The sequence below is a fragment of the Zymoseptoria tritici genome, chromosome 11 (assembly GCF_000219625.1).
Source record: "Zymoseptoria tritici IPO323 chromosome 11, whole genome shotgun sequence".
In the NCBI taxonomy this organism is placed as follows: domain Eukaryota; kingdom Fungi; phylum Ascomycota; class Dothideomycetes; order Mycosphaerellales; family Mycosphaerellaceae; genus Zymoseptoria; species Zymoseptoria tritici.
Genome location: NC_018208.1, coordinates 1,211,487 through 1,234,607, shown reverse-complemented (window position 1 = coordinate 1,234,607; position 23,121 = coordinate 1,211,487). Strand labels below are relative to the sequence as shown.

General features: G+C 53.9%; 11 protein-coding genes across 11 annotated transcripts; 6 read left to right on the top strand and 5 right to left on the bottom strand.

The window, feature by feature from the left end:
- Nucleotides 1-275: 275 nt before the first annotated feature.
- Nucleotides 276-1,515, top strand: MYCGRDRAFT_88104 (CMK1 Ca2+/calmodulin-dependent protein kinase; the record flags this gene model as incomplete). The annotated part of the gene is made up of 2 exons (XM_003848499.1): nucleotides 276-531; nucleotides 587-1,515. The coding sequence occupies 2 exons, from the start codon at nucleotides 276-278 to the stop codon at nucleotides 1,513-1,515; spliced, it is 1,185 nt and encodes a 394-aa protein (XP_003848547.1).
- An 854-nt stretch (nucleotides 1,516-2,369) lies between these two features.
- Nucleotides 2,370-3,478, top strand: MYCGRDRAFT_49497 (uncharacterized protein; the record flags this gene model as incomplete). The annotated part of the gene is made up of 3 exons (XM_003848500.1): nucleotides 2,370-2,512; nucleotides 2,566-3,189; nucleotides 3,241-3,478. The coding sequence occupies 3 exons, from the start codon at nucleotides 2,370-2,372 to the stop codon at nucleotides 3,476-3,478; spliced, it is 1,005 nt and encodes a 334-aa protein (XP_003848548.1).
- A 592-nt stretch (nucleotides 3,479-4,070) lies between these two features.
- On the bottom strand, nucleotides 4,071-5,469 carry MYCGRDRAFT_50017 (uncharacterized protein; the record flags this gene model as incomplete). The annotated part of the gene is made up of 3 exons (XM_003848386.1): nucleotides 4,071-4,448; nucleotides 4,503-4,828; nucleotides 4,884-5,469. 3 exons carry the CDS (start codon nucleotides 5,467-5,469, stop codon nucleotides 4,071-4,073), a joined length of 1,290 nt encoding a protein of 429 aa, XP_003848434.1.
- Nucleotides 5,470-6,457: 988 nt separating this feature from the next.
- On the top strand, nucleotides 6,458-8,206 carry MgSUC2.2 (glycoside hydrolase family 32 protein; the record flags this gene model as incomplete). The annotated part of the gene is made up of 1 exon (XM_003848501.1): nucleotides 6,458-8,206. One exon carries the CDS (start codon nucleotides 6,458-6,460, stop codon nucleotides 8,204-8,206), a length of 1,749 nt encoding a protein of 582 aa, XP_003848549.1.
- A 208-nt stretch (nucleotides 8,207-8,414) lies between these two features.
- On the bottom strand, nucleotides 8,415-9,049 carry MYCGRDRAFT_50051 (uncharacterized protein; the record flags this gene model as incomplete). The annotated part of the gene is made up of 2 exons (XM_003848385.1): nucleotides 8,415-8,529; nucleotides 8,586-9,049. Coding segments are annotated over 2 exons (579 nt in total), but the record flags the coding sequence as incomplete, so codon positions are not given.
- A 2,273-nt stretch (nucleotides 9,050-11,322) lies between these two features.
- On the top strand, nucleotides 11,323-12,027 carry MYCGRDRAFT_82675 (uncharacterized protein; the record flags this gene model as incomplete). Its single annotated transcript, XM_003848502.1, has 3 exons — nucleotides 11,323-11,493; nucleotides 11,596-11,701; nucleotides 11,756-12,027. The coding sequence occupies 3 exons, from the start codon at nucleotides 11,330-11,332 to the stop codon at nucleotides 11,831-11,833; spliced, it is 348 nt and encodes a 115-aa protein (XP_003848550.1).
- Nucleotides 12,028-12,188: 161 nt separating this feature from the next.
- On the bottom strand, nucleotides 12,189-13,490 carry MYCGRDRAFT_111324 (uncharacterized protein; the record flags this gene model as incomplete). Its single annotated transcript, XM_003848384.1, has 2 exons — nucleotides 12,189-12,672; nucleotides 12,723-13,490. The coding sequence occupies 2 exons, from the start codon at nucleotides 13,378-13,380 to the stop codon at nucleotides 12,278-12,280; spliced, it is 1,053 nt and encodes a 350-aa protein (XP_003848432.1).
- A 442-nt stretch (nucleotides 13,491-13,932) lies between these two features.
- On the top strand, nucleotides 13,933-16,594 carry MYCGRDRAFT_49955 (uncharacterized protein; the record flags this gene model as incomplete). The annotated part of the gene is made up of 3 exons (XM_003848503.1): nucleotides 13,933-14,249; nucleotides 14,305-15,078; nucleotides 15,130-16,594. 3 exons carry the CDS (start codon nucleotides 13,933-13,935, stop codon nucleotides 16,592-16,594), a joined length of 2,556 nt encoding a protein of 851 aa, XP_003848551.1.
- Nucleotides 16,595-16,698: 104 nt separating this feature from the next.
- MYCGRDRAFT_49954 (uncharacterized protein) lies at nucleotides 16,699-20,112 on the bottom strand (the record flags this gene model as incomplete). The annotated part of the gene is made up of 1 exon (XM_003848383.1): nucleotides 16,699-20,112. One exon carries the CDS (start codon nucleotides 20,110-20,112, stop codon nucleotides 16,699-16,701), a length of 3,414 nt encoding a protein of 1,137 aa, XP_003848431.1.
- An 800-nt stretch (nucleotides 20,113-20,912) lies between these two features.
- On the top strand, nucleotides 20,913-21,507 carry MYCGRDRAFT_88098 (uncharacterized protein; the record flags this gene model as incomplete). Its single annotated transcript, XM_003848504.1, has 2 exons — nucleotides 20,913-21,134; nucleotides 21,199-21,507. 2 exons carry the CDS (start codon nucleotides 20,913-20,915, stop codon nucleotides 21,505-21,507), a joined length of 531 nt encoding a protein of 176 aa, XP_003848552.1.
- Nucleotides 21,508-21,660: 153 nt separating this feature from the next.
- Nucleotides 21,661-22,985, bottom strand: MYCGRDRAFT_77021 (uncharacterized protein; the record flags this gene model as incomplete). The annotated part of the gene is made up of 1 exon (XM_003848382.1): nucleotides 21,661-22,985. One exon carries the CDS (start codon nucleotides 22,726-22,728, stop codon nucleotides 21,661-21,663), a length of 1,068 nt encoding a protein of 355 aa, XP_003848430.1.
- Between the last annotated feature and the right edge of the window lie 136 nt (nucleotides 22,986-23,121).

The following is a 23,121-nucleotide window of genomic DNA, read 5'->3' as shown; positions in this document are numbered from 1 at the left end:
ACCTTGTAGTCTTGTGGAAGTCCATTGCGTTGTCGACCAACGACCTCCTTACACGTGAAGATGCACTAGCGGCTTGGCGCAACTGCCACGCGGGACCCCGCAAGCGCCCGCCCTTCGACCTCAGCTGAAGATAACCCTGCCGATGCGCCCATGCCTATGAACACGACCCAACAACTGACTCGTGCTTGGAGATAAGTGACACTTTTGCTTCCGCTCGATACATTGCATGTCCCACGAGAGCTCCGAACACCACCACCCTCAACACGTCGCCCGCCATGGCTGCGCCGCAAGCTCAGGTCCAGCCTTGCCGCTACAAGACGGGTAAGACACTGGGAGCGGGCTCCTACAGCGTCGTCAAGGAGTGCGTGCACATCGATACCGGCCGATATTATGCGGCGAAAGTCATCAACAAGCGCCTCATGGCGGGGCGGGAACATATGGTGCGAAATGAGATTGCCGTGCTAAAGAGAGTATCAATGGGACACCAGAACATTCTCACACTGGTGGACTATTTCGAGACCATGAACAACCGTGAGTGTGAATATATTGATACCATCCGACAAGACCGCTGAACATCTCTTCCAAGTCTACCTCGTCACCGACCTCGCCCTCGGAGGAGAGCTCTTCGACCGCATCTGCCGAAAAGGCTCATACTACGAATCTGACGCCGCCGATCTCATCCGAGCCACACTCTCCGCCGTCGCATACCTGCATGACCATGGCATCGTACATCGTGATCTGAAACCCGAGAATCTGCTCTTCAGAACGCCCGAAGACAATGCCGACCTCCTCATCGCCGACTTTGGCTTATCTCGCATCATGGACGAAGAGCAATTCCACGTACTCACCACAACTTGTGGCACACCTGGATACATGGCGCCGGAGATCTTCAAGAAGAGTGGACATGGCAAGCCGGTCGATGTCTGGGCGATTGGCGTCATCACATACTTCCTCCTCTGCGGTTACACGCCGTTCGATAGGGATAGCAATTTGGAAGAGATGCAGGCGATTCTGGTCGCGGACTACAGCTTCACACCACTTGAATACTGGCGTGGAGTCAGTGTGACGGCGAGACAATTCATCAAAGCATGTCTCACGATCGATCCGACCAAGCGCATGTCCGCACATGACGCACTGGTACATCAATGGATTGCAGGCCCTGAAAGTGGAAGAGGAGAGCTTGATCTGCTGCCGACCGTCAAGAAGAACTTCAACGCAAGAAGAACACTTCACAAAGCTATTGACACTGTACGGGCTATTAATCAGCTGCGGGCCGGCGGCATGGGCATGATGGACGGTGCGACATCGATGAATCCGGAGCGGGTGAAGCCAAAGGATGAAGATGTTGATATGGAGGATGCTGATTCCACTCCGGTGGTGCGACCGACAGACTCGATGGATCCTAGAGGGAATGCAAAGGGTCAGACACAGGAGCAGATGGAGGAGCAACAACGAAGGACACAACAAACGATCGCTGGGCTCTGGCAGAGCAAAGTTAAAGGGCAGCCGGCTTAGAAAGCTGGGCTGTAGAGTAATGGTTCCTAATGATAATGCCATCGAGCGATCGGGCACGGTTGGCTTGCAACAGCGACGGAGCATGAATGATGGTCATTGTATACTCGATGCATTGCCATTGTCGCGAGATCTTGTCGCTTGTCCCTGGGCTCGCTTCGACCGGAGTCTATGTCAAGCGTGATCTCCAAGCATGACTAGATGCATGCAGTGCACCACTTGTCACTGCTATACTGTCAACGAATGAGACGACACGGTGGATACCATCGCCAGAGGTCAGCAGCCGTTCATGCAACCGTCGATGCTTGCCCGGAGAAGGCAGCAGTATGGCTCTCGGCAATAAGCGCTATTCCTCTACGCACGGCATAGGTTGTAGGAAGCTGTCTCTGCTATGTTGCCAAGTCCATTCGTCCGTTCGAGTTCACCGCGGGATCGGTGTGAATCCTGATGTCAGTCAGCTGCAGCTGAGCTTGCATCCCGCTGGCTGCTCAACCCGGACGTCCTCGATGTGCCCAAACAACGTCAAGGAGGTGTAAGCCAACAGGATTGTGCCTCGGCGAATCTGTTCCATTGTTCCAGGCAACTGCTTCAAAGGATGTCCTTTGTTGTCATCGAAAGACCGGGGTTTGCAACCTCCGGACTTGCTGAAACCTTAAGTCCACGCACTGCATCTGACCGGACACTACGCAAAGAACGGATATACGGTATCGGAACAAGTCCCGGATCTGACTATACGATACAGTATAAGAATGGTGTTCGTTCGTGGCTCAACGATGGTTCATACCCATCAGCCAAATCCAGAAATCTCATAACTCTCCGTCAGCCATCCTACCAACCAAGCCACCAGTCTACCAACCATGCCTTCAGCTACAGATTACGCCCAGTTCTTCAGAGGACAGCTATGTCAAACGCCCACGCTTCCAGAGACGAGTTTCGCAGGCAAGACTGTGGTCATTACCGGAGCGAACCAAGGTTTGGGTTACGACAGTGCAAGGCAGCTGTAAGAACCACTTGCTCCACCTTCCGCCGAGCGTACGCCTGACGACGATATAGAATCGATCTCAATGTCTCGACCCTAGTCCTCGGATGTAGAGACCTCTCCAAGGGAGAAGCAGCGAAGCAAAAGATTCTTTCGAAAGGCGACGTAAAGACCAAGATCGAGGTCTGGGAGGTCAACATGTCCAGCTATGCCTCCGTGCAGGCTTTCGCCGCGAGGGTCAATCAACTTCCACGCCTCGATGTACTGCTCGTCAACGCAGGCATGTCCACCAACAAGTTCCACCTGGCCGAGGAACTTGAGGAAACGTTGACCGTTAATGTCGTCGCCACGTTTCTGCTGTCTCTGTTGGTGTTGCCCCGACTGCAGGAGAGTGCACGGCAGAATGGAGTTCCATCTCATCTCGCCATCACTGGCTCGGCGGTCCATGCCTTTGCTCCAGATGACCAGCTGAGGACGCCTGCCACAGGACAAATCTTTGCCACTCTGAGCGAGCAGAGCAAAGCGAATATGGCTACGAGGTACTACCTCAGCAAGCTCATCGTGCTGCAATGTCTCCAGGAGATGGCCAAGACCGTTCGTCATCAGGAGAAGTTCGGGGGACCAAGCGTTATCGTCAACTTCCCAGCTCCTGGTTGGTGTAAGACTGAGCTGTTCAGGACAGACGATGGTGGCGTGGTGTAAGAGACTTCCGAGGAGAGCGATTAGAAAGCTTGCTAACAACGCTGCAGTGGCCGAAATCTCCTCAAGCGCATCGGAAGAACGAGTGAAGAGGGCGCTCGAACGTTGACCTCTGCGATCGCAGCTGGAAGCGAGACACACGGGCACTACCTCAGCGAATGCCAAGTCAAGCCGGCGTCGATCTTTGTTCGGAGTGAACAGGGCCAGCAAGTCCAGGTCAAGGTGTGGAAAGAGCTCCTTGATATCCTGGAAAAGGTATCCCCTGGTGTGACGAAGATTGTGCGATGATCAGGAGAATGGATGATTGATGAACAGTCCAAATGCTGCTGCCAACACAGCCGAAACGAAGTATTCTAGCATGTATGTATAGCAGTATGTGTTTACCTGGTACCTGAGCTGTTAATGTAGATGTACGCCTCCTGAAACGTGCATGTACGCGGACCGGTAACTTACCCAGACAGCCCGACAGCCATGCGTGTAAGGTGCGCGAAGGGCTTATATAGGCGTACAGGTATGATGGTCTTCCTGCTTATAATGGCGTGCATATACGTTGGTCTGCCGGCTTGCGCGTACCTTGGCTGCACGCCGTTGTCACCGTAGATGCACGTTGGCCGAGCGGTCTGCGCAGCCGTACAGATACGCTTTACTAGTAGGACCAAGTCAGTAAAGTAACCGTACATGTACCCGTCCATGACACCGTACATGCCACCGACATGTAACCGGGCATGTAACCGTCTGTATAGCCGTACATGTAAGCATAGCCTACGTGTACGCGGCAGAATGAGCATTGCCAACTCACCTAGACGCGGGTACTGAATCTTGCTAGCATGCACTCCGAGCGAAGTCCACCAAACGAGCGTCATCTCCTGTCTGAGGCCTGTCAAGACAGGATGCCCTGAGCTCTGAGGGGTCCCGTAAGCCACTCGTCCTGGAGAAGCTCGTAGGAATTGGCCCTCTGGACTGTATCCCAGGTGAAGATTTTGTGGAGGAATCCAATGAACTGGTCCTTCTCCTCGCCAGGCTCGATCACCGTTACGATATCCTGGAAGCTCCTCTTGGGAATGGGCAGGTCGGCAATCCATCTGCCTTGGTCATCGAAGAACGTTGGAATGACTGGATCCTCGCTTTGCTGGATCATCCACAGTGGTGGTGGGCCCGTGAGGCTGATGTACTGAGCCAAGGCTACTGGCAGGACGTACTGGTTGTGGACCCTATCGATGGGATTGAATACGTTCCTCCCCTCTAGGAGCTCGAGCACCTGTTATAGCGACGTGAATAGCTAAGCTTATCTTTCACAATTGACGCTGCCTACCATAACACCGATTGACCAGATATCGACACCGTGGCCCCATGGAAGGCTCATCAAGACTTCGGGCGCCCGATAAGTATCCGGCATGCACCAGCCTCGAGTCGTTGCGGCAGCATCGAGGAACCTGGCGGAGCCAAAGTCTGTCAACACTGAATATCCAGATGCTTCCGAAAGGTTCATGGTAAGTCCGCGAGAGATGTATATTGGATATGGACAAGGCTTTGAGTGGTCGATAACCGGAACACTTGGGCTTTCAAGCTCCATCCTTTCGGCTCTCGAGAAAATGTCGTCGTCGCTGGCCGCTAGGAGGATGTTTTGAGGCGTAATCTCTGGTTGCCCACCATTAGCATTGCCCAAAACTGTTCCAACATCTTGAGACTGTACCCGTATGCACGATACCAGCCTCTAGCTGAAGCCAATTGCTGCATCCAAGCAGTCGCACAACGACGGCCATGATGAATTCTCGTGGTATTATGGAGTAAGGGAACATTTCTCGAAGCTGTTGCAGGCTACAGGCGTAGGGCTTCATCACAAAGCAGTGATGCCCGTCTGCCATGAACATGTCATCAGCACGCCGAAGCAGCGAGGGACCTGCGTGGTCCGAGGTTGTTGCACATGCTGAGATGTGGCGGAGAATGTTGTACTCGTTCAAGACAGGTGAATCTTCGGTCTCGTCGCGGACGCAGATCTTGAGCGATGCGTACTGCTGCGTTACTTGGTCGCGTGCAAGCCAGACTGTGGAATTTGCACCGTAGCCCAGTTTGGCGATGATGCGATATCGGTTGTTGAAGACCTGACCAATGTTCACAGGGAAGTATCGCTTTTGATGAAATCGTGGTAGACTTTGCTCTTCAATTTGGAGTCTCGAAGTGGCTGATAGCAGTCGGTAGTCTTTGCGGCACCTTTGCAGGCTCGGACGCCTTGTCCATGGCAGCTGAAAGCGCAGGCAGCTGGACGATAGTCTTTTCATCGCTTGGTCGTCGAGTATCGCTTACCTCTGGAATGCCGGCCAGACCGCACCGCATGACTGGCACTTTGAGCAGAAGACCGGACGGTCACGCCACGGTCATCACCAGCAATGCCTTTCTCAATGATGCCCAAGCGTGTAAGTCGATTCCGAAGACGAGAATGTTTATGCGTGTAGTACCTGAGGTAGATGCATTGGAAGCCGCCCGGCGCTAGTGGCTCGCTGACTCATCCAGCTCGTTTCACACCTCAGGCGCCGAGAGAATGACAAACCGGCAATCTCCCTACTTCATCGCACAAATGTCACAGACAGTGAACTCGCTTGGACTTTTGCTCCACCTTGGCGGTAGAATCGGTGGACACGCTCTCCGCATGTTCATCAAGCACCCCGGACCGTCGCAATTGGAGCCGTCAAAGCCCGCTGCTTGCAGCGTCAGCCAAGGGACCGTTCTTCTCGGCATTTCGATGGCAATGTCAAAGGCAAGCACCGTGGCCTGCACCTCGGGCTCAAGCTCGGCGAATTTACACACGTTGGTGTCTTCTACCAGCCGGGATGTATTTCTCGGCGGGGACGAAAAGCATGGCGATGTCTTCATCCTGGTCCGTGTACAGTGCTTGTCCTCTCCGCGAACTCCCCCAGTGGAGTCATGCGTGGAGTCTGGCCTCTCGCCTAGAGACGGCGTATATATGCTGGTCATTGCACCAGATCTGTATAAGTAGAACGACGCTCGCCTGGTAGGTCTTCCATCAGGGCTCTTCCCTACAGCTCTCGATCAACAAGCAGTGCAGGCTCAAGCAAGATGCGTTCTTCATTCTTACCCAGGTGTGCGGTCATGGCGGCTCTGCCAGCTGCATTCGCTGCGCCTAATGACTGCGCACCTCATCCTTCGACATGCGCATCGTTGACAGCGGAAGACATCCGGTCGATGGGCAATAACACTTTGTTCACCCGGTGGCGACCGCAGTCACATTTCATCGCACCTGCTGGATGGATGAACGATCCTTGTGGCGCTGTTTACGATCCCACCCGGGACGAATATCATCTGTCTTACCAATGGCATCCTAATCATATCAACTGGGGCAACATCAGCTGGGGCTCTGCCATGAGCAAGGACTTGATTCATTGGGAGGATCATGGCGGCTGGGAGAATAATGAAGCTCTCATCCTGTCTCCCTCCGGCAACGGAACGTATAATGGATTGGGAATCTTCTCCGGCACTGCGCAGCCGGTGAACACCAAAGGAGAGGTGGACGGCACTCTGCTCATCTTTTACACTTCGGTGTCCAAGCTGCCCACCAACTGGGCGCTGCCATACCAGCCAGGTACCGAGACCCAGAGTCTAGCATTGAGCACTGATGGCGGCAAGACGTGGGAAGAATATCCCGGCAATCCTGTAATCACCACCACGACCGAACAAGCACCAATGAATTGGAACATCACTGGCTTCCGCGATCCCTTCCTCGAGCCATCGCCGGAGCTCGACGCATTGCGAGGAGTCGACGAACCACACTACTACGCTGTATTCGGTTCTGGCATCAAACCTGAAGTCGGACCAAGAGTCCCACTCTGGTCTGCACCTGCCAATAATTTGACCGATTGGACGTTCCTCGGAGCTCTTTGGGAGCCAGCGGCCAACACTTCCGTCGGTCCAGTCCTCTCCACCGGCAGCTATGGTTACAACTTCGAAGTCAGCGGGTTCTTCGCACTTTACGACAGCGAAGGCATCGCTCACTGGTATGTCAACGTCGGGTCCGAAGGAGGCAATGTGTCCTTCCATCAGTCTGCACAATGGGCATTGTGGAACGAGGGCAAGGTTTCTCGCCGTGACAATGGCAGTGTCGAGTTTACTCCGATCTCTGGTGGCGCTGCAGATTGGGGCTCCGGCTATGCTTTGACCAGCTTCAACGACACCAAGCACAACCGCCGAGTGCAGTACGCTTGGGTGAGGGAAGACTACGTTGGCGACGGTGGCCTGTTCAGTACCTCCCAGCAAGGCTTCCAGGGCGCTCTCTCGCTGCCGCGCGAGCTGTTCGTCCATGAGGTACACCACGTCGACTCGAGCGACGAGATCTCTTACGCAAAGAACTCCATTCTCGAGCCCAAAGAAGACGGCTCCTTCACAGCCCACACTATGGGAGTACGTCCTCTCCCCGACGTCGTCGCAGGTCTCCGCCGCACCGCTGCCAAGAACACCTGGAACGAAACCACTACCTACAGCTCCACCACGATCGTGCAGGAAGTCGGATCCGCACACATGGAGATCAACGCCTGGATCTCCTCCGCTTCCGGACCCGTCGGTCTTGTTATTGAGGCCTCGCCCGATGGCGAGGAGTACACGAACATCATCTACGAGCCTTCAAACCACACCATTCTCGTTGAACGCATGCACAGCAGCAATATCGTCGAGTTCAACAACGCCACCATTACTGGCTACTTCTACCCTTACTCCGTCAACGGCACGACGGAGGCGATCAACATGAATGTCTTCATCGACGGTTCTATTGCTGAGATTTACATCAATGAACGCTTCGCGCTGTCAGCGAGGATCTACCCGTCCAAGGAGTGCAGTACCGGATTTGGTGTGTACGTCGGTGAGGGCCACACCGCGGAGGTGAGCTCGCTGGAGGCGTGGTTCGGTACGGATAATGTCTGGCCACACCGTCCACTGAACTGCAGCTCGCAGTTGGTGTTCGATACGGCGGAGCAGACCAATAACTACACTTGGTGGACGGGTAACTAGAACAGTGTACAGAAACCATTGATAGCTGCGTGAACTGCGCGTACGACTACATGTGAATCTGATCAAGCGAAAAAGAATTCAAGATAGTCCATTACGTTTGTACATACTAATTCTCATTCTTCTCGTAGCCACATGCTAGGCTTCTTAGAGCGACTGCGCTGATGTCTGTTTCGGACTTTCTGTTTCGACCATATATCTCACCGATCCTCTACACCAATGGCTTCCTCGCAAGCTGGAGCAGCACGTTCAAGATGGCGCTGGTAGCGAAGAAGTGCGCCCCCGAGCGAACGCCTCCGTTGTTGAGCACGTATGCTGGGTAGTGCCTGCGAAGATATGGTCAGCAACCACAATACTCAACCATCTCGATACGAATACTTACACAAAGAGCTTAGCAATAACATGCAGACCCAACAGGTTGATAATGTGCTGATCATTCGGCGAAATGACCTGCGCGAGGGCCGCGGCGATAGCCCAGCCGGGGAACATCTCCATCAGATGCTGGTGGGCGGAGTACAACCTCAATGGCAGACCCTGCAAGTTGGCGAGCGCCGCGCGAGGATGGTTGTTGTCCCGTCCTCCCTGCGTACCCGCATCTTGACCTCCAGCGCTAGCGGCTCCAGATAGAGCGTATGTGGCTGTGGCGTATATAGCAGCCAGAGCTGCGATCTTACCGCCCTGAGCGATGTGGGTGGACGCGCCGGCGGATGCGAGGAGGCCTACGCCTCCGATGACGCCGTTGACGCCCTTCTCGAGGAAGCCGCCGGGTTGCGAGATCCAGTTCGTGACGGGGATGAGAGCGAGGAAGAGAGGTCCGGCGGCGGCTACGGCGAGACCTTTGGGGTTGTAGCTATAGTTCGCGTCGAGTTAGTGTCTATGACTTTAAGGCGATGTCGAAGAGCATGCGTACACGCCATCGTTCTCCAGCTCGCGCTCAACTCGGCGGCCAGCGCGGTCAGCAGCGTCCTTTGCTTGCTCAGCCTTGTCCCGCGCGACGTTCTTTGCTTGCTCGGCCTTCTCGCCCGCGACGTCCCGGGCTTGGTTGATGTTCTGTCTCGTCGCTTCCTTGGCCTGCTCGGCGGTTTGTCTCGCATCGGCCTTTGCTTGGTCGAAGTCCCTGTTCTGCGACATTGTGAAGTATTGATTTGTAGATTTGAGTATCGGTGGTTCTTTCTGCTCGTGCGAAGATGGTGCGAGAGTGCTTGTTGGATCGAAAGAAGGATGATCAGATGAACAGAAAACAGGAAATGAAGTCTATACATGCACCTTGCCGGACCTATAGCTCCTCGGCTAGAAGGCATTCCAAGGTAATTGTCACCGTTTTGATCGTCATAGTAAACAGAAACCCCTCCACAGCTCTGCTCGTCATACCAAACTCAAAGGATGCAGAGTCAAGAATCGCGACGCGCCGAAGAAGTTCTGGACCCATTCCCAATAGTCAGGGGTTCAGATGGTCATGTTTTCGGTACTATTCAGCACGTTTTCTCGAGGACTTCCACCGAAGCACAGTGAGTGTCAGCTTCGTGCATTGCAAGCAACTTCCAAGTTGCCAGGCCTCGCGCACGTGTGGATGAATCTGAGAGGTGTCAGTTGCAGCTCTTTGGTGGACCAGGGTTGAGCCGAGGATCGCAAGCTTGAGAGTCACAAGCAAAGGACTGCCTCATCTTCCACACTGTCGGACTGTATACCGCAATCTTCTCGGGAGTAGAACCACGGTAGACCAACTCTGAAGACTGTCGCTGCACGGCGCAATCACAGCTGGAGCCGAGCGACTTGGTTGGAACCATCAAACCGAAGCCGTGGTTGAGAGACAGATGTACCACTCTTGGCGATTGGAACGCTGCCAAAGCTACCGCGAGGGACGTCGCAAAAGTATGGCGGTCTGAAGAAAATGGCAATGACCAGGTATAAGATGCGCCCATCATCCCCCGTAGTCCTGGAAAGAACCATCAACCGTCTACAGTTGCAGTCAGCCCAGCACGATCCAGCATCCCGCACAAGCAAGAACGCAACCACACCAACCAACCACACGGCAACCAACCAACCCACCACACAATGTCGGAGACACACTGCACCCTGCTTGAGAACCTACCTCGCGAGCTGAGAGATGAGATCTACCTCTTCGCCGCCAACGACTTTCTCGCCATCGACGTCTGTGCCAGCAAAGAGGACCAAAGCCCAGCCGTCAAGTGCATCGAGGCGCTCGGAGCCACCTGCCAGCAGATCCGCGATGAAGTTTATGATCGCTTCTTCAAGAACAACACCTTTGTCATCTTCATGCAGAAGGACGACATTACCGAGGTAGATGCCGCCCTCCTGAAGCGGGTCCGACGTGTCACCATCGAGCCATACTGGGACGAGATTGCTCCAATTGTGCTCTCACGCTCTGACAACGGATGGGAGGTCGAGGAGTCTCATGAGTACTTCGAGGAGAACGAGTGGCTGTCGATGATCAAGGACGAGAATATCGAGGCCGTCCTGGATGCGGTCAAGGCCATTCTGGCCGACGGAGCGGAGGACGGTTTCACGGTCGAGTGTGTGAACAAGATCCGCCGGGCTCAGCAGTCGGTTCTTGAGGAGCGTCGTGATTTCGATGGGAATGTCGTCGACAACCGATGGTGAAGGGTGACGGAGGATCGGAGGCTATCAAGTCTAGGAAACGGAGCTCGCAACGGACCCCGCAGTATGGAAGCTTTTGCCACAGCGGTATTGTCATGCCTTGGAGCTTACATCTTGCTCGCATGTTGGAGGAGCCTGCGCGAAGTCAGAGAGGCGAATGCTCGAGTGGTCAGCGTATTGTCGCTGATTTCACGGTCACCTGCACGGGTATATTCGAAGAGAAGCGCTTGTGTTCGTCGCTATAGCACTTAGTACAAAATGTATATGAGCTCCGCAAACAAATTGAACATGAAAGATTATCGTCATTCAGTACATGAGAAGAAACAATGTTGGCGAAGGAGCCATATTCTATTTCTATAGAAGCTGGCGGGCCCAAGCGCAGTTGACAGCTCGGCTCCAACATCACAAGCCGACTTGCACATCAACTCCAGCTTGATCAACATCTCGCAACAACACTTCCAACCATACCACGCCGCATACACTCCGATCTTCATCATGGCAGCCCGCATGCCAACCACGCTCCGCAACCTCGCCGTCTCTCGACCCTTCGCCGCAACCCTCTCGCAAACTCTCTTCCACAATGTCGCAAGACGGAACTTCCAAACGAGCCGGAGAATGATGGCGGATGTCGTCGTGACGCCGAAAAAACCCATTGGCGCATTCAGAGGATCGTAGGTCCGACGTGGATACCACATCAGCCGTGCTGGGCGCATGGCAGAGGCTTTGTTTGAAATGGAACAATTCGCTGACGATGGGATCTCGGCGACATATAGGCTCTTGGGCTTCCTTCTGGGAACAGTGCTTGCGGGTAGTGGACTTTACTACTACGTTGTGGACGAGTACAAGGTGTCGAACACGCTGTTGACGGAGGACATCTACGTATGCGGAGAATCAATACAGGCCATTATGAACTCAGGCTAACATTCGATACAGGCGCTCCAGTCCGCGGTACAGAGATTAGAGGGTTACGTCAAGAACATCGAGGAGGAGGTAAAGACGAACAAGAAGTGAAGGCAGAGCAGGAGAAGCGAAACTTCGAGGGACAAGCCTACCATCACACTCAGAGGGATCTCGCTAGGCCTCAAGTCGATCCCAGCTCACAAAGGAAACAATACGAGGATGGTCGAGTTGAAAGACTGAGTTCTTGTACATTGTAATGTCCTATATACCCGACAACAGTATCACGCAGCACGGCGTGTCTGCAGACTGCCCTCTTTCCCACCTCCCGCGCAAACCATATTGTACCCATGCAGATTCGGGCCGCAGATGCAGAATAGATCACTGATTGATTTCGCTGTAGCGTGTCCTCCAAATCCCTCTCTCAGATATACCCATTGGCTCCCGTGTGGGCAGGGTCGCCTTCGTCCCTTGACCAAAGACATGACTGATGTCTTTCCATTCTTCTCTCGAATCTCAAAAAATCCTCCCATCAAAACATCGTTCCAGCACCCACCTCTAAGCCTTCACTTGCTCCTTGACCTGCTCCACCACAGGCTTGAGCTGACCCTTCGCCTGATCAACCTTCTCCGCCGCGATCTTCGCCAACTTCTCCAATTGCTCCTTTCGGATCTTGCGCACATATCTGAATAGCAGCACGAAAAGTAGCTCCACACGTTCCTTGGTCATCATCAGGATTCCCTGGACGAGGAAACCCTTGAGCAATTGCGGTGCAATGCCCTTGTACAGACCGAGCAGACCCTCGCGCTCGACGATGTAGCGCATGACTTCGGGAAATGACTTGAAGGGCTTGCCGGCACGGGCTGGTGGTGGTGTGGATTGCAGAGCCACCTTGGCGACGATCAAGGGTTGGGTGGCTACTGTTGCCATCATCTTGGAGAGGGAGCCGAGGACTGTGTAATATGTTAGCGAGAATCATATGATTCTTCTCAGTCATACGCACGGAAAGCCTCATGAGCGGCAAGCTGAACCTTGCCAGGGAATAAGAGATTCCGTAGTCGCTCGTAAGCTCCATATGTGATGGCTGGGTTGACGACCAACACCATGCTGGCCTTGAGACCTCTCCACAGACCCGGAACACCTTCTGGGCTATCAATGATCTCCTTGGCTGTTGCAAGCATGCCCTTCTTCTGGCCCTTCACTTGTGTTTGTTGTCGGGTAGTGACCACCGCGATAGGAATTGTGAACATCTGCGCGACAGCTCCTGCCACAGCTCCCATGGCCAGCTCGGCCGCCGTACCAGCCGGCTCACCATTCTTGGAGATACGCTTCGCGTATATTGCGCGCACCATTCCGTACCAGTAGAAGTATGCGAAGTTGGTGCTCACCACTCCGAGAAGACTTCCCGAGATGCCGGTAAACAGACCCGATATACCCTCCTCTTGGATAATATGCTGGATAGCATGCATCGTTCCGTCGTAATGTACGTGGCCAGGAGCCTCTGCGTATGTGTCCTTCGCATTTCTCTTGACTTGTACTTGCAGCCGAGTCTTGACAATGTCGAGCGGGTAGACCAGGGCGTTCGCAACGAGGGCACCTCCGGAGCCGGCGAGAGCCATGCCCCATGGCGGAAGTTCTTGCTTCGAGGCTGCGGGCGCCATTGAAGTGTTCTGTGATCGCTCTTCGTCGTGGAGTTTCTCCGTTGTATCGAAGCGGGCGAGCGTAGCGTGGTTGGTAGGCGAGTCGGCGAGAGGAGTGAGGATGTGGAAAGGCCCGCTCGGCACCTCAAAGAATACTCGGGAGAAGAAGTCGAAATCTACCGACTGTATGGAATCGGGATGACCAGGTTGTCAACGCATGATCGGACGGCAAAGGTAGTGCAGCAATCAACTGCCTCGACTGGCCGGTTGTCGATTTACCGAGGCCATGTGAATCTCGGATCTTTCTCGCAAAGAAGCTTTCCGACGTCACCGGAACAAAGCGGACGCACGTGAAGGACGGCACCTCACCTCTGCTGTTGCACCATATCAACTCAACTCGAATTGCTCCTTTCGCTTTTCCCTGAGGCGTCGGGAGGGCGCAGCATGAGCGTGTCAGCTAACAAGGACCTGGACAATCTTTGCAACGATGCAGAGCGACTCGCGAGCGAATTGCGTGAGTCCTACTCCAGGGATGAGGCGCTGGAAATTGCGATCAAGGCTGCGGAGAAGTCGATGAAGGCCCTGTCACTGGTGACTGATCCAGATGAAAAGAGAAAATACTCGGCTCGTGTCAAGCAGTATATGCATGATGCCGAGCGGATCAAGAACGGCGAAGACTGGACGGCAGTGATCAGCCCCGGTAAAGCCAATGCTCCCGACAGCGGCAAGGTGAGGCTACTCAAGGAACCTCGCAATTCTCGGAAATTACCCACCAAGGAGCAAATCATTCTGCTCAAAGCTGGCTTCCTCAACGGTGTCAAGTTTCCGCTATGGACAAATGCTCCTGATCAGAGTGAGTTTGAAAGAGCTCCTGGTGAGGATCTTTTCTTGTATGTTTCCTTACATGTCTGAGCTCATGTTCCAACTAACAATCAGCGCCTGAAGAGACGAAGCGTCAGAGTTGCCGCTATCCGAGTTCCAATCCGATGTACTGGACGACTGGAAACGACCCGATGATGCGCTGCCTCCGCCATCATGGTATCTAGGCAACCAAACCGGACTGGCGCCGACAATGGACATATATCGCGACATTGATCTCGTACAAGATGCCGCTACAGACTGCTCCGTGGTAGCTTCCCTTTGCGCGGCGATCGCAAGACTCGCTCGTGGCCATCCCAAAATGCTACAGTGTCTTATGTATCCCTTTGACGTTGCGAAGGACCAGCCGATGTTGTCGAAGAATGGCAAGTACGTGATAAGCATGAATTTCAACGGTGGCTACCGTCGTGTTGTGATCGACGACCGCATACCCACAAGCTCGACGAACAGAGTGATTCATGTCATTGATCGGAACCATCCCAATCTGCTGTGGCCAGCGCTTGTTGAAAAGGCGTATCTCAAAGTTAGAGGCGGCTACGATTTTCCTGGCAGTAATAGTGGTACTGACGTGTGGATCCTGACGGGCTGGATTCCGGAGCAAGTCTTCCTTCAATCTGACGATCTCGAGCCAGACAACTTTTGGAGACGAATTCTCAAGGGCTTTTCCTATGGCGACGTACTCATCACCATGGGAACTGGCAAAATGTCGAGGAGGACCGAGAAGGCTTTGGGGCTGGCCGGCGAGCATGACTACGCAGTCCTCGACCTTCGAGAAGTGGATGGCCAGCGTCTCATGCTTATCAAAAATCCATGGGTTGAAGGCACGAGCTGGCGCGGACGGTTCAAAGATACCACGAGCGATGGGCATCAATACACTGAAGGCGATCTCAGGCAGCTACACGATGAGATGGAGCCCGTCAACTCACCGCGCGACTTGCTCAACGTTGACGACCAATTGAAACCTGGCACATTCTGGATGGACCTTGACAATGTCATACAGCACTTCGAATCCGTATATCTGAACTGGAACGCCGGCCTCTTCTCCTTCCGGCAGGATGCGCACTTTGCGTGGGATCTGTCAGAGAGCCCTGAGGCTGGTAGCATGCAAAGGACAAGAGGACCATATACAAGTCTTCAACAACATCCACAATTCACGGTCACTGCTAGTAATGGGGGCACCATCTGGCTACTGTTGTGCAGACATTTCCAGAACTATGTTCCGGAAGATGCGACAGCCGAAGAGATTGAAAGTGGACGGCAGTACATCGACCTCAATGGCCACATTTCGATGGTTGTCTTTGCCTCGCGCGGGCGGAGAGTCCTGCTTTCAGAGCGGTATCTTCAAAAAGGTTGGTTCGTCGATAGCCCGCAGATTCTGCTCAAGTTGGACGACTGCGAACCTAATAAAACCTACACGGTTGTTCCGCTGGAGCAGAATCTGCACTCAACGAACCACACGTTCACGTTGTCTGCATTCAGCAACTCGCCGATCACGTTGATGGACGCCGGACCCCGGTATGCCCATGTCACCGCTCTGTCTGGACGATGGAGCAAGGAGACCGCAGGTGGTAACGCCCAGAACACGACTTACTACGATAATCCGCAATACAACATCACCATCTCGGCTCGAACAAATATCAGCCTCTTGCTGGAAGCGCACGATCAACAGCTCAACGTCCACGTCAGGCTTCTCCACAGTAATGGTCAACGTGTACATCGCATGGGCAAGAAAGACATCATAGTCGACAGTAAAGACTACCGCCGTGGATGCTGTCTTGCTGAAATTGAAGACCTCGACGCTGGTCAATACACCATCGTCTGCAGCACATTCGAGCCAGATCAGCTCGGCGCCTTCAACCTACGCATCGACTCTTCCCAGCCGGTTTGTGCTACACTCTTGCCTCGCGAAGGTGCAGGGAGAATTAGAACAGAGCTCAAGCCTGCGGTGTTCAAACAAGGCGAAAGTAAAGTCGCTGCACCGCTGTCTCCGCGACGTCTGATGAACTTCTATATCATCGCAAAGCAGCTGAACCAGAAACGTTCTACGACCGCCACTTCACAACGCCGTTCAAATCACTCCCACATTCGCCTCAGCATCGAACTTGGCAGAGGTCCTGCACGGAGAATCTTGATAGCATCTCACGGCGGAGAGTACGCCGACAGTTCCGCCGCGGTGCGCACGAATCCGCTGGACTTGGGACCGGACTTCGTCAAGTATGGGTACAGAGATTGCTGGCTGGTGGTGGATCGAATGTATGTGAGTTCGGAGGAGCAAGAGGAAGGGTTCGCAGTGGAGCTGTTTGTGGATCAGCCGAATGCAGTGGAGGTTGGAGATTGGCGGGCTTGGGAGGACTGAAGAGACATGCTTACATTGTCAGGCTGACGGGAGGCTGTCGAGAATGCTACGGCTTGGTGTGCCTCGTTCGCCACCAGCTCTCTCTCGGCGACATCTCAGAAGCACTATTTACCGTCCAGTACCAGAACGCTCTGGATCATGACTCCACCGAAACCTCGCCGGCGCAAGAACTCCCGACCTCGATGAAGCGGGAACTCAGCTACGACAATGACCGCAATATCGACGGCATCAACACCAGCCACTTTCAACAGTTCCAACACAGCGCAAAGTGTCTCTCCAGTCGCAAGGACGTCATCCACAACGACAACGGATGCGCCTTTCGCCAATACATCACGGCCCATCTCGATCGTCTTCTGCATTGATGTCTCTCCTGACGATGACGATGACGAGATGTACGAGGCAGACTTGACAACACTCACAGTCGGCGGAGGAAGCTTGCCGGCTTCCCGCATGATGACCATTGGCAAGTTGACCAGCGCAGCCAGAGGCGGCGTAAAGAGGAAGCCGCCTGTCTCGCAGCAGACGATGGCATCGACGGTCGTCCAGTCTCCTGCAAAATGGGACCGCATCAATTTCGCACACAGGTTGAGACCGCCTGGCCGCTGGAAAATACCGATGATGTCTCGGAAATTGATTCCTGGGCGTGGGAAGTCTGGCACTGAACGTACTAGCCCGGCAAGTCGTTGCAGGTCTTCATGAAGCAGCGGGAGGACAGCGTCTCTGGCGAATGTCACTGCCGCTTCATGGCCGGCCACCTCGTTCCTGAAGACAAGGGTTGGCTTGCTCTTGCCTCCTTGTTCTGGGATGGCGTCGTCTCCTGCAATGACTCCTCCACGATCTCTTCGTGACTCTCCGCAAGCTTGGACATTTACCTCGATCAATCGACTTTCCGAGACCAAATGAGCGAAGCTCGCCACGGGTGCCTCGTCTCTCATACCAGTGATGAACAACACGTCCACATCTCCGGCTTGCTGGACTACGTCCAAGAAATGTTCCACTGGCAATTGAGGCCGCTGCTGGACTTGAGCTTTATAGTAAGCCGTCAGTTCGAGCCGATGGTCCTCTTTGTATTCTCCTGCTTCCAGCAATCGCTTCAAGTCGGCGCCTTTTGAGTCTGCGTAATCTCTTTTGGTAGAGTCACTGATGCTCGCAATGTGGACGTTGAAATTCTGAGTTGTCACAAAGGAGGCCCAGACTTTTGCGCAAAAGTCTTTGCCGGCACAGCTGTCGCCAGTGACGAGAACGACAAGCTTTTGATGCTTCTTCAGACACGGAAGCGGACATGTGTATGCCAACACATTGTGTGGGTCGCAGCGCTCCTTCAGTCGTGCCAGACGGCGTCCATTCGGTCCAAATGCCTTGACTGCCAGAGCGGCATCACGAGGGTCTGGACCAAGATCAGCGCCGTAAACGCCGGAACTCAATGGCAGCAGATCTGCGATAACGTCGTACACCCACTGAGTAGCGATCTGGGCGGAATCAGTCCCGTCTCGATCACGAGCCCAGACTGCAGTCACAACACAAGCATACTCCCAGTCTCGACAGCCGAAAGCAGTCTCCGATGGGACCACATCTGCGACCGCTCCGCTGCCGTGGAGGAGATGAAGATAGCAGCGTGGCGCAGGCGGAGGACGATTCTCGATGGCGGCCGTGAGCTTCTCTGCGATATCAGCGGCGCCGATGTCCTTGAGGAACACACATCGCTTGAAGGAAGACGTCTTGCCACCTGCGTGTCCACCATGCATACCCGACATGTACATCTCTGTGTCGAACAGCCCGATGCAATCCACGACTTGAGTGCCAAGAGCTGGTCCTAGGACTGTCTCCAGTAGCGAGTTTGACGAAGGAGGCTCGCTGATGAAGCTCTCGTAGAGGCTGACACCGAGATGGAGCTTGCCTGCCTCCGAGAACAGATAGGCGTCTGCAGACTGGTGTCGTGGAAGCTTCTTCACCACTTGCTCATCAATTCGTCGCAACATGACTCGAGCTTCGTCACTGGAGCTCATGGGCTTTATCCAGCTCTGCACTGAGTACTGTGGAGCAGGGTGAGCCTTGAGAGTGACGCTGATCACGATTCCGAAATTTGTGCCTGCGCCTCTCAAACCCCACAACAGATCTTCCTCATTCTTCGGTCGCAACGCGTTGGGAGGCTGGTGCTGGTCCGGTACATATCCAATGCAAAGGACCTCTCCGGTAGCGACGCTGACAACCACAGCACCGACGATCGCATCACACGCCAGTCCGTACTGCCGAACCAGATGCCCGATGCCGCCTTGAAGCCATAAGCCGGCACCGACACTCGGACGGGATCCGAGCACTACGGTCAAGCCTTTCGCCATTGTTTCGGCGATGATGTCTCCTGACTTACAGCCGGCTCCTACGACAACGATTGGATCGGTATGGTTGACTTCTGTGTCTGCGACATCAATCAGATGGAAGGCACTCATGTCAATTCCGACGACATCTGGCTCAAGACAATGGTCGCTGTGCCCTCCACCGACTACAGTCAGACTTTTTCCATACTTGAGAGCCCAGTGGACGCACTTCTGGACTTCCTCGATGCTTCTCGGCTTGAGAACCGCGGCAGGGCGATGAATACGAGCCTCTCGGTTCTTGACGACAACACTGCTTCGATCCAAGGGCAGTTGTGTCATTGGGTCCGACCCGGCGTTGTCCTCTGAGGTGAAGGCTGTGATCGTGTCGTGCGAGCGGAAGAGAAGACTCCTTTCACGGATGTCTTCGCGCTCAGCCAGTTCGCGGCAGACTTGTCGCCATCGCCGCTGGACGGCCTCCTTCACATCATCTTGTTCCATGACGTATCCAGCGATGAATGGCGCAAAGCGATTCAACGTTTCGTCTCCGTCATTCACGCGGATTATTGTTGGACCGGAAGTCGAACAATGAGTGGTCAAACCTCCGAAGTCCAGGCTCTCTCGATGAATCACGACCGCCATGCCATTTGCGGGCTTTTCCTTGAGCAAACTCAACGCCTTCTCGATGAATGATCGCTTTGGCTTCATGCCGTACATGCTGTGGCAGAACAACACAACATCGAACTTCTCCTCATTACCGTCTTCAAGGACACCGGCGGAAGTATCCAGAGCAAAGGCAACGTGATGAATCTTTGGTGCACCTTCCAGGCATGGCAGCGGCGAAGTTGTGTCTGACGCCAAGCTCAAGCTTTGCTGCAATCTCTCTGCGAACAATACGTTGGGCTCGAACGCAGTGTACCGCTTGATCTTGTGCCTCAATAGGTCGGGAAAATGACTGAGCACGCTCTCTGGGCCCGGACCAACTTCCAGCACCGAGATCGTGCGTCCAGAGTCGAGGAGTGGTGCCAGAATCTGCGACAGTTGCGGTATGATGAAGTCCTGGTATGCGCAGTTTCCGAGACCATCGATCAAGGTCTTGAAGCCGTCCTCGTACTGAGAGTCGGATAGTGGTATCCTTTGTGATGCTGGCGCAGCTTGTGTTGCCTGCTCTCGAAGAGCTTTCTTCAGCTTGTTGAGGCTTGCCATCCTGCTGGTTCTGGTTCTGGCTTGGTCCTGAGCTGTCGGATGTACTCCTGTATTGGAAATGCGCTGAGGAATGATGAGGACGTTGCTGACTTATTTGTTGGCGAATAGCTTAAGATGCGCTGAGCTCAACAAGCAGAAGCATGAAAGGCGAGCCTTCTGCCTGTTTCTCCGCTTTACCAAGCATCTTACAAGAGTCTTTGAGCAGAAGCTTTCACGCGCCAAAGTTCACGTCCTAGCACCGCAAATCTGCACGCGGACGATTGCTCCCACATGGCTCCCTTTCACAAGACAGATCTGGCATTTCACCGATAACTCCAGGGTTGTAAACTGTCCTTGTCTCGATCTGCTGGAGAATTGCCCGCCACCCCGACTGAAGCAAAGCTCTGCCGCTCGCGTAAACAGTTTGTCGACGAAACTATCGAGCGCGCACCATTCGGAGAGCTCCCGTTTTTCGTTGCTTCAGCAAACATGGACCTCACCTCAAGCATACAACAAGGCTTATTGACAAATCCATGCATCTATCAAGTATGAATGGAGTCACACAAGCAATTGCCAAACGGACTCTGATCTTCGACACAAGGAGTACTGATAAGTACCTTGCGGACCGCTCGCTTTTGCTTCAGCTCTTCAATCAACGCAAGCGCTCTGTAGCAACTTCAGACATGGCATCGTTCGACTCCATGCCCGGTGCGGATCGGTTCCATGAGACCGAAACCAGCGTCGACCAAGACACTACCGAGACTGAAGCGCCCGAGACTGCCAACGAGAACTTCCGAAAGCTTTGCAATGCCATCAAGACTATGCTCGAATGCATCGGCGAAGATCCCAATCGAAAAGACCTCCTCGAAACACCACGTCGTTACGCCCAAGCCCTCATCGATCTCACCTCCGGCTACAAGCTCGACACTCACGCCATCGTTGGCGAAGCTCTTTTCCATGGGGCATATACTGGTATGGTCGTTGTCAAGGACATCGAGGTCCACAGTCTTTGCGAACATCATCTTCTTCCCTTTTTAGGCAAGGTATACTACCACAAGCACGCCGCTCTCTCTTTCTGCGTCGCCAACAGCTGACAAAGTCCCGCAGATCCACATCGCCTACATACCCAACAGCACCGTCATCGGCCTCTCCAAAGTCCCGCGCATCGTGCAAATGTACTCTCACAGACTGCAAATCCAAGAGCGTCTGACGTCGCAAGTGGCTTATGCCGTTCAAGATGTCGTGAAGGCGAAGGGAGTCGCGGTCGTGATGGAGGCTTCGCACTTGTGTATGAAGATGCGGGGGGTTGAGCAGACTGACGCTACTACTGTCACGAGCTGCTTCATGGGGTGTTTCGATGAGAAGCCAGAGCTTCGAAGCGAGTTTTTGAGGTATGTTGGGGTTCGCAAGGGGTAGAAAGGTGATGCCAGGGCGGTTCGGCGATGTTGTTGGACAGGAGTTATGGTCGATGAAGGTCGGTATGAATAGCGATATCTGTATGTGCGAGCTATGACAAGACTAGAGCTACTGGAGGTCGCTGATTAGTTCTTGATGAAGCCCACGCCACAATCACCCTTCCCCAAAATCACCATGCCCGGTACTCTTCGCATGCTGAACAGCCCACTGCTGCCCATTTCCTCCCTGACCACACTGATTGCACTTCAACTTGAACCCATGCGTGTCCGTGAAGTAATGCCGCTTCTGCAATCCTCTGCACAGCTCCAGCGCTCCAGCCAACGCCCCTCCATCCATCTCCTCCTCGCCATCAACTCGAACCACTTCAAACACCTTGCGATCGAACTCCGGATCTGCACCACTATAAGGCGCCACCGCACACACATCGTAGTGAATCCCCGAATACACCAACAGACATCTCGTAGCCTTCCCCTCATTAAACTTGTCCACTCGACAATCTTGCACATTGATACTGCAAATCTCAATATCGAAGTGCTGGCTGAGAATCGAAAGCTCGATGCCACCTCCCCAGCTGTCTTCGCGTTGGATCCACTGGCAGTAGTCTGTGGGTTTCTTCTCGAGCATGCCTTCGGTGTAGAGCTCTGGTTGAGATTGGATGGTCTGCGCGACGACAGAGCGAAGTTCGGTCATGCCGTCGAGGGCGGAGCCGAGGACAGCGGAGGACAATGCTCGGAACATGCAGGAGTTGTCGTCGGGCATCACGCGCAGAACCATGACTCCGTCGAGGAGAGGGACTTGTACTTCGGGAGGGTCAGAGTCGAGGTTTTGCTTCTTTCTCGTGAGGTTTAGTGGTTTGTCTGGGAAGTCTCCGGACTTGTGGGATGGTGCTGATGATGAACTCGCTTTGGGTAACGTTTCGACGTTTTGTTGGTTCTTTGTTGTTCCTTCAAGAGGACTGGAGAGTTTGGCTTGAATAGCTCGCGGCATGACGATGAGTTGTTCGCCGTTGAGTTTCTGAGGGAAGTCGGATAGCTTCATGTCTGGACTGATGGACTCGGTGTTCAGAGGCTGAGGTGGATATCCGTATTTGAGGTCAAAGTCGGCGACTCCGCTCTTCTCGGAGATCTCGTGAATGAGGTCGCTCCAGGAGGCGTCATTGTTGATGGTCACCGTCGCCACTCCTTGAGGGCCTCGGACTCGGAGGCGGATGGAAGTCGCCATGATGATGGCGGTGTTCGTGCAGGCCAAAGAATGTGCAGCGAAGGATGGCGAGATTTGCTTTTTGGAAGTGCTAATTGATGTTCGGAAGGCAGATCTAATGGATGGTCTGAGATATGGGGAAAGTCACAAGCCGATGATCTCTGCTCGTGAATGCAGGCAGGAGTGAAAAGATGTCCAATGTCTCGTGATCAATGACTCTTCGCTGTCAGCTGCCAGAGTTGAGGACGAGTCTCGTAGTTGGTCCCGTCGTTGCAGTGCTGAGCAGGAGTCAGCAGGGCCACACCTACGAACTGGAAGATCACAAGACTGATCTCGCTTGAACCTACTCTTACTATCTTATCTGCCTTTCCGTCGTGAAGAAATCCCAATCTTTGTCCTGTATGCTGAGGTGAA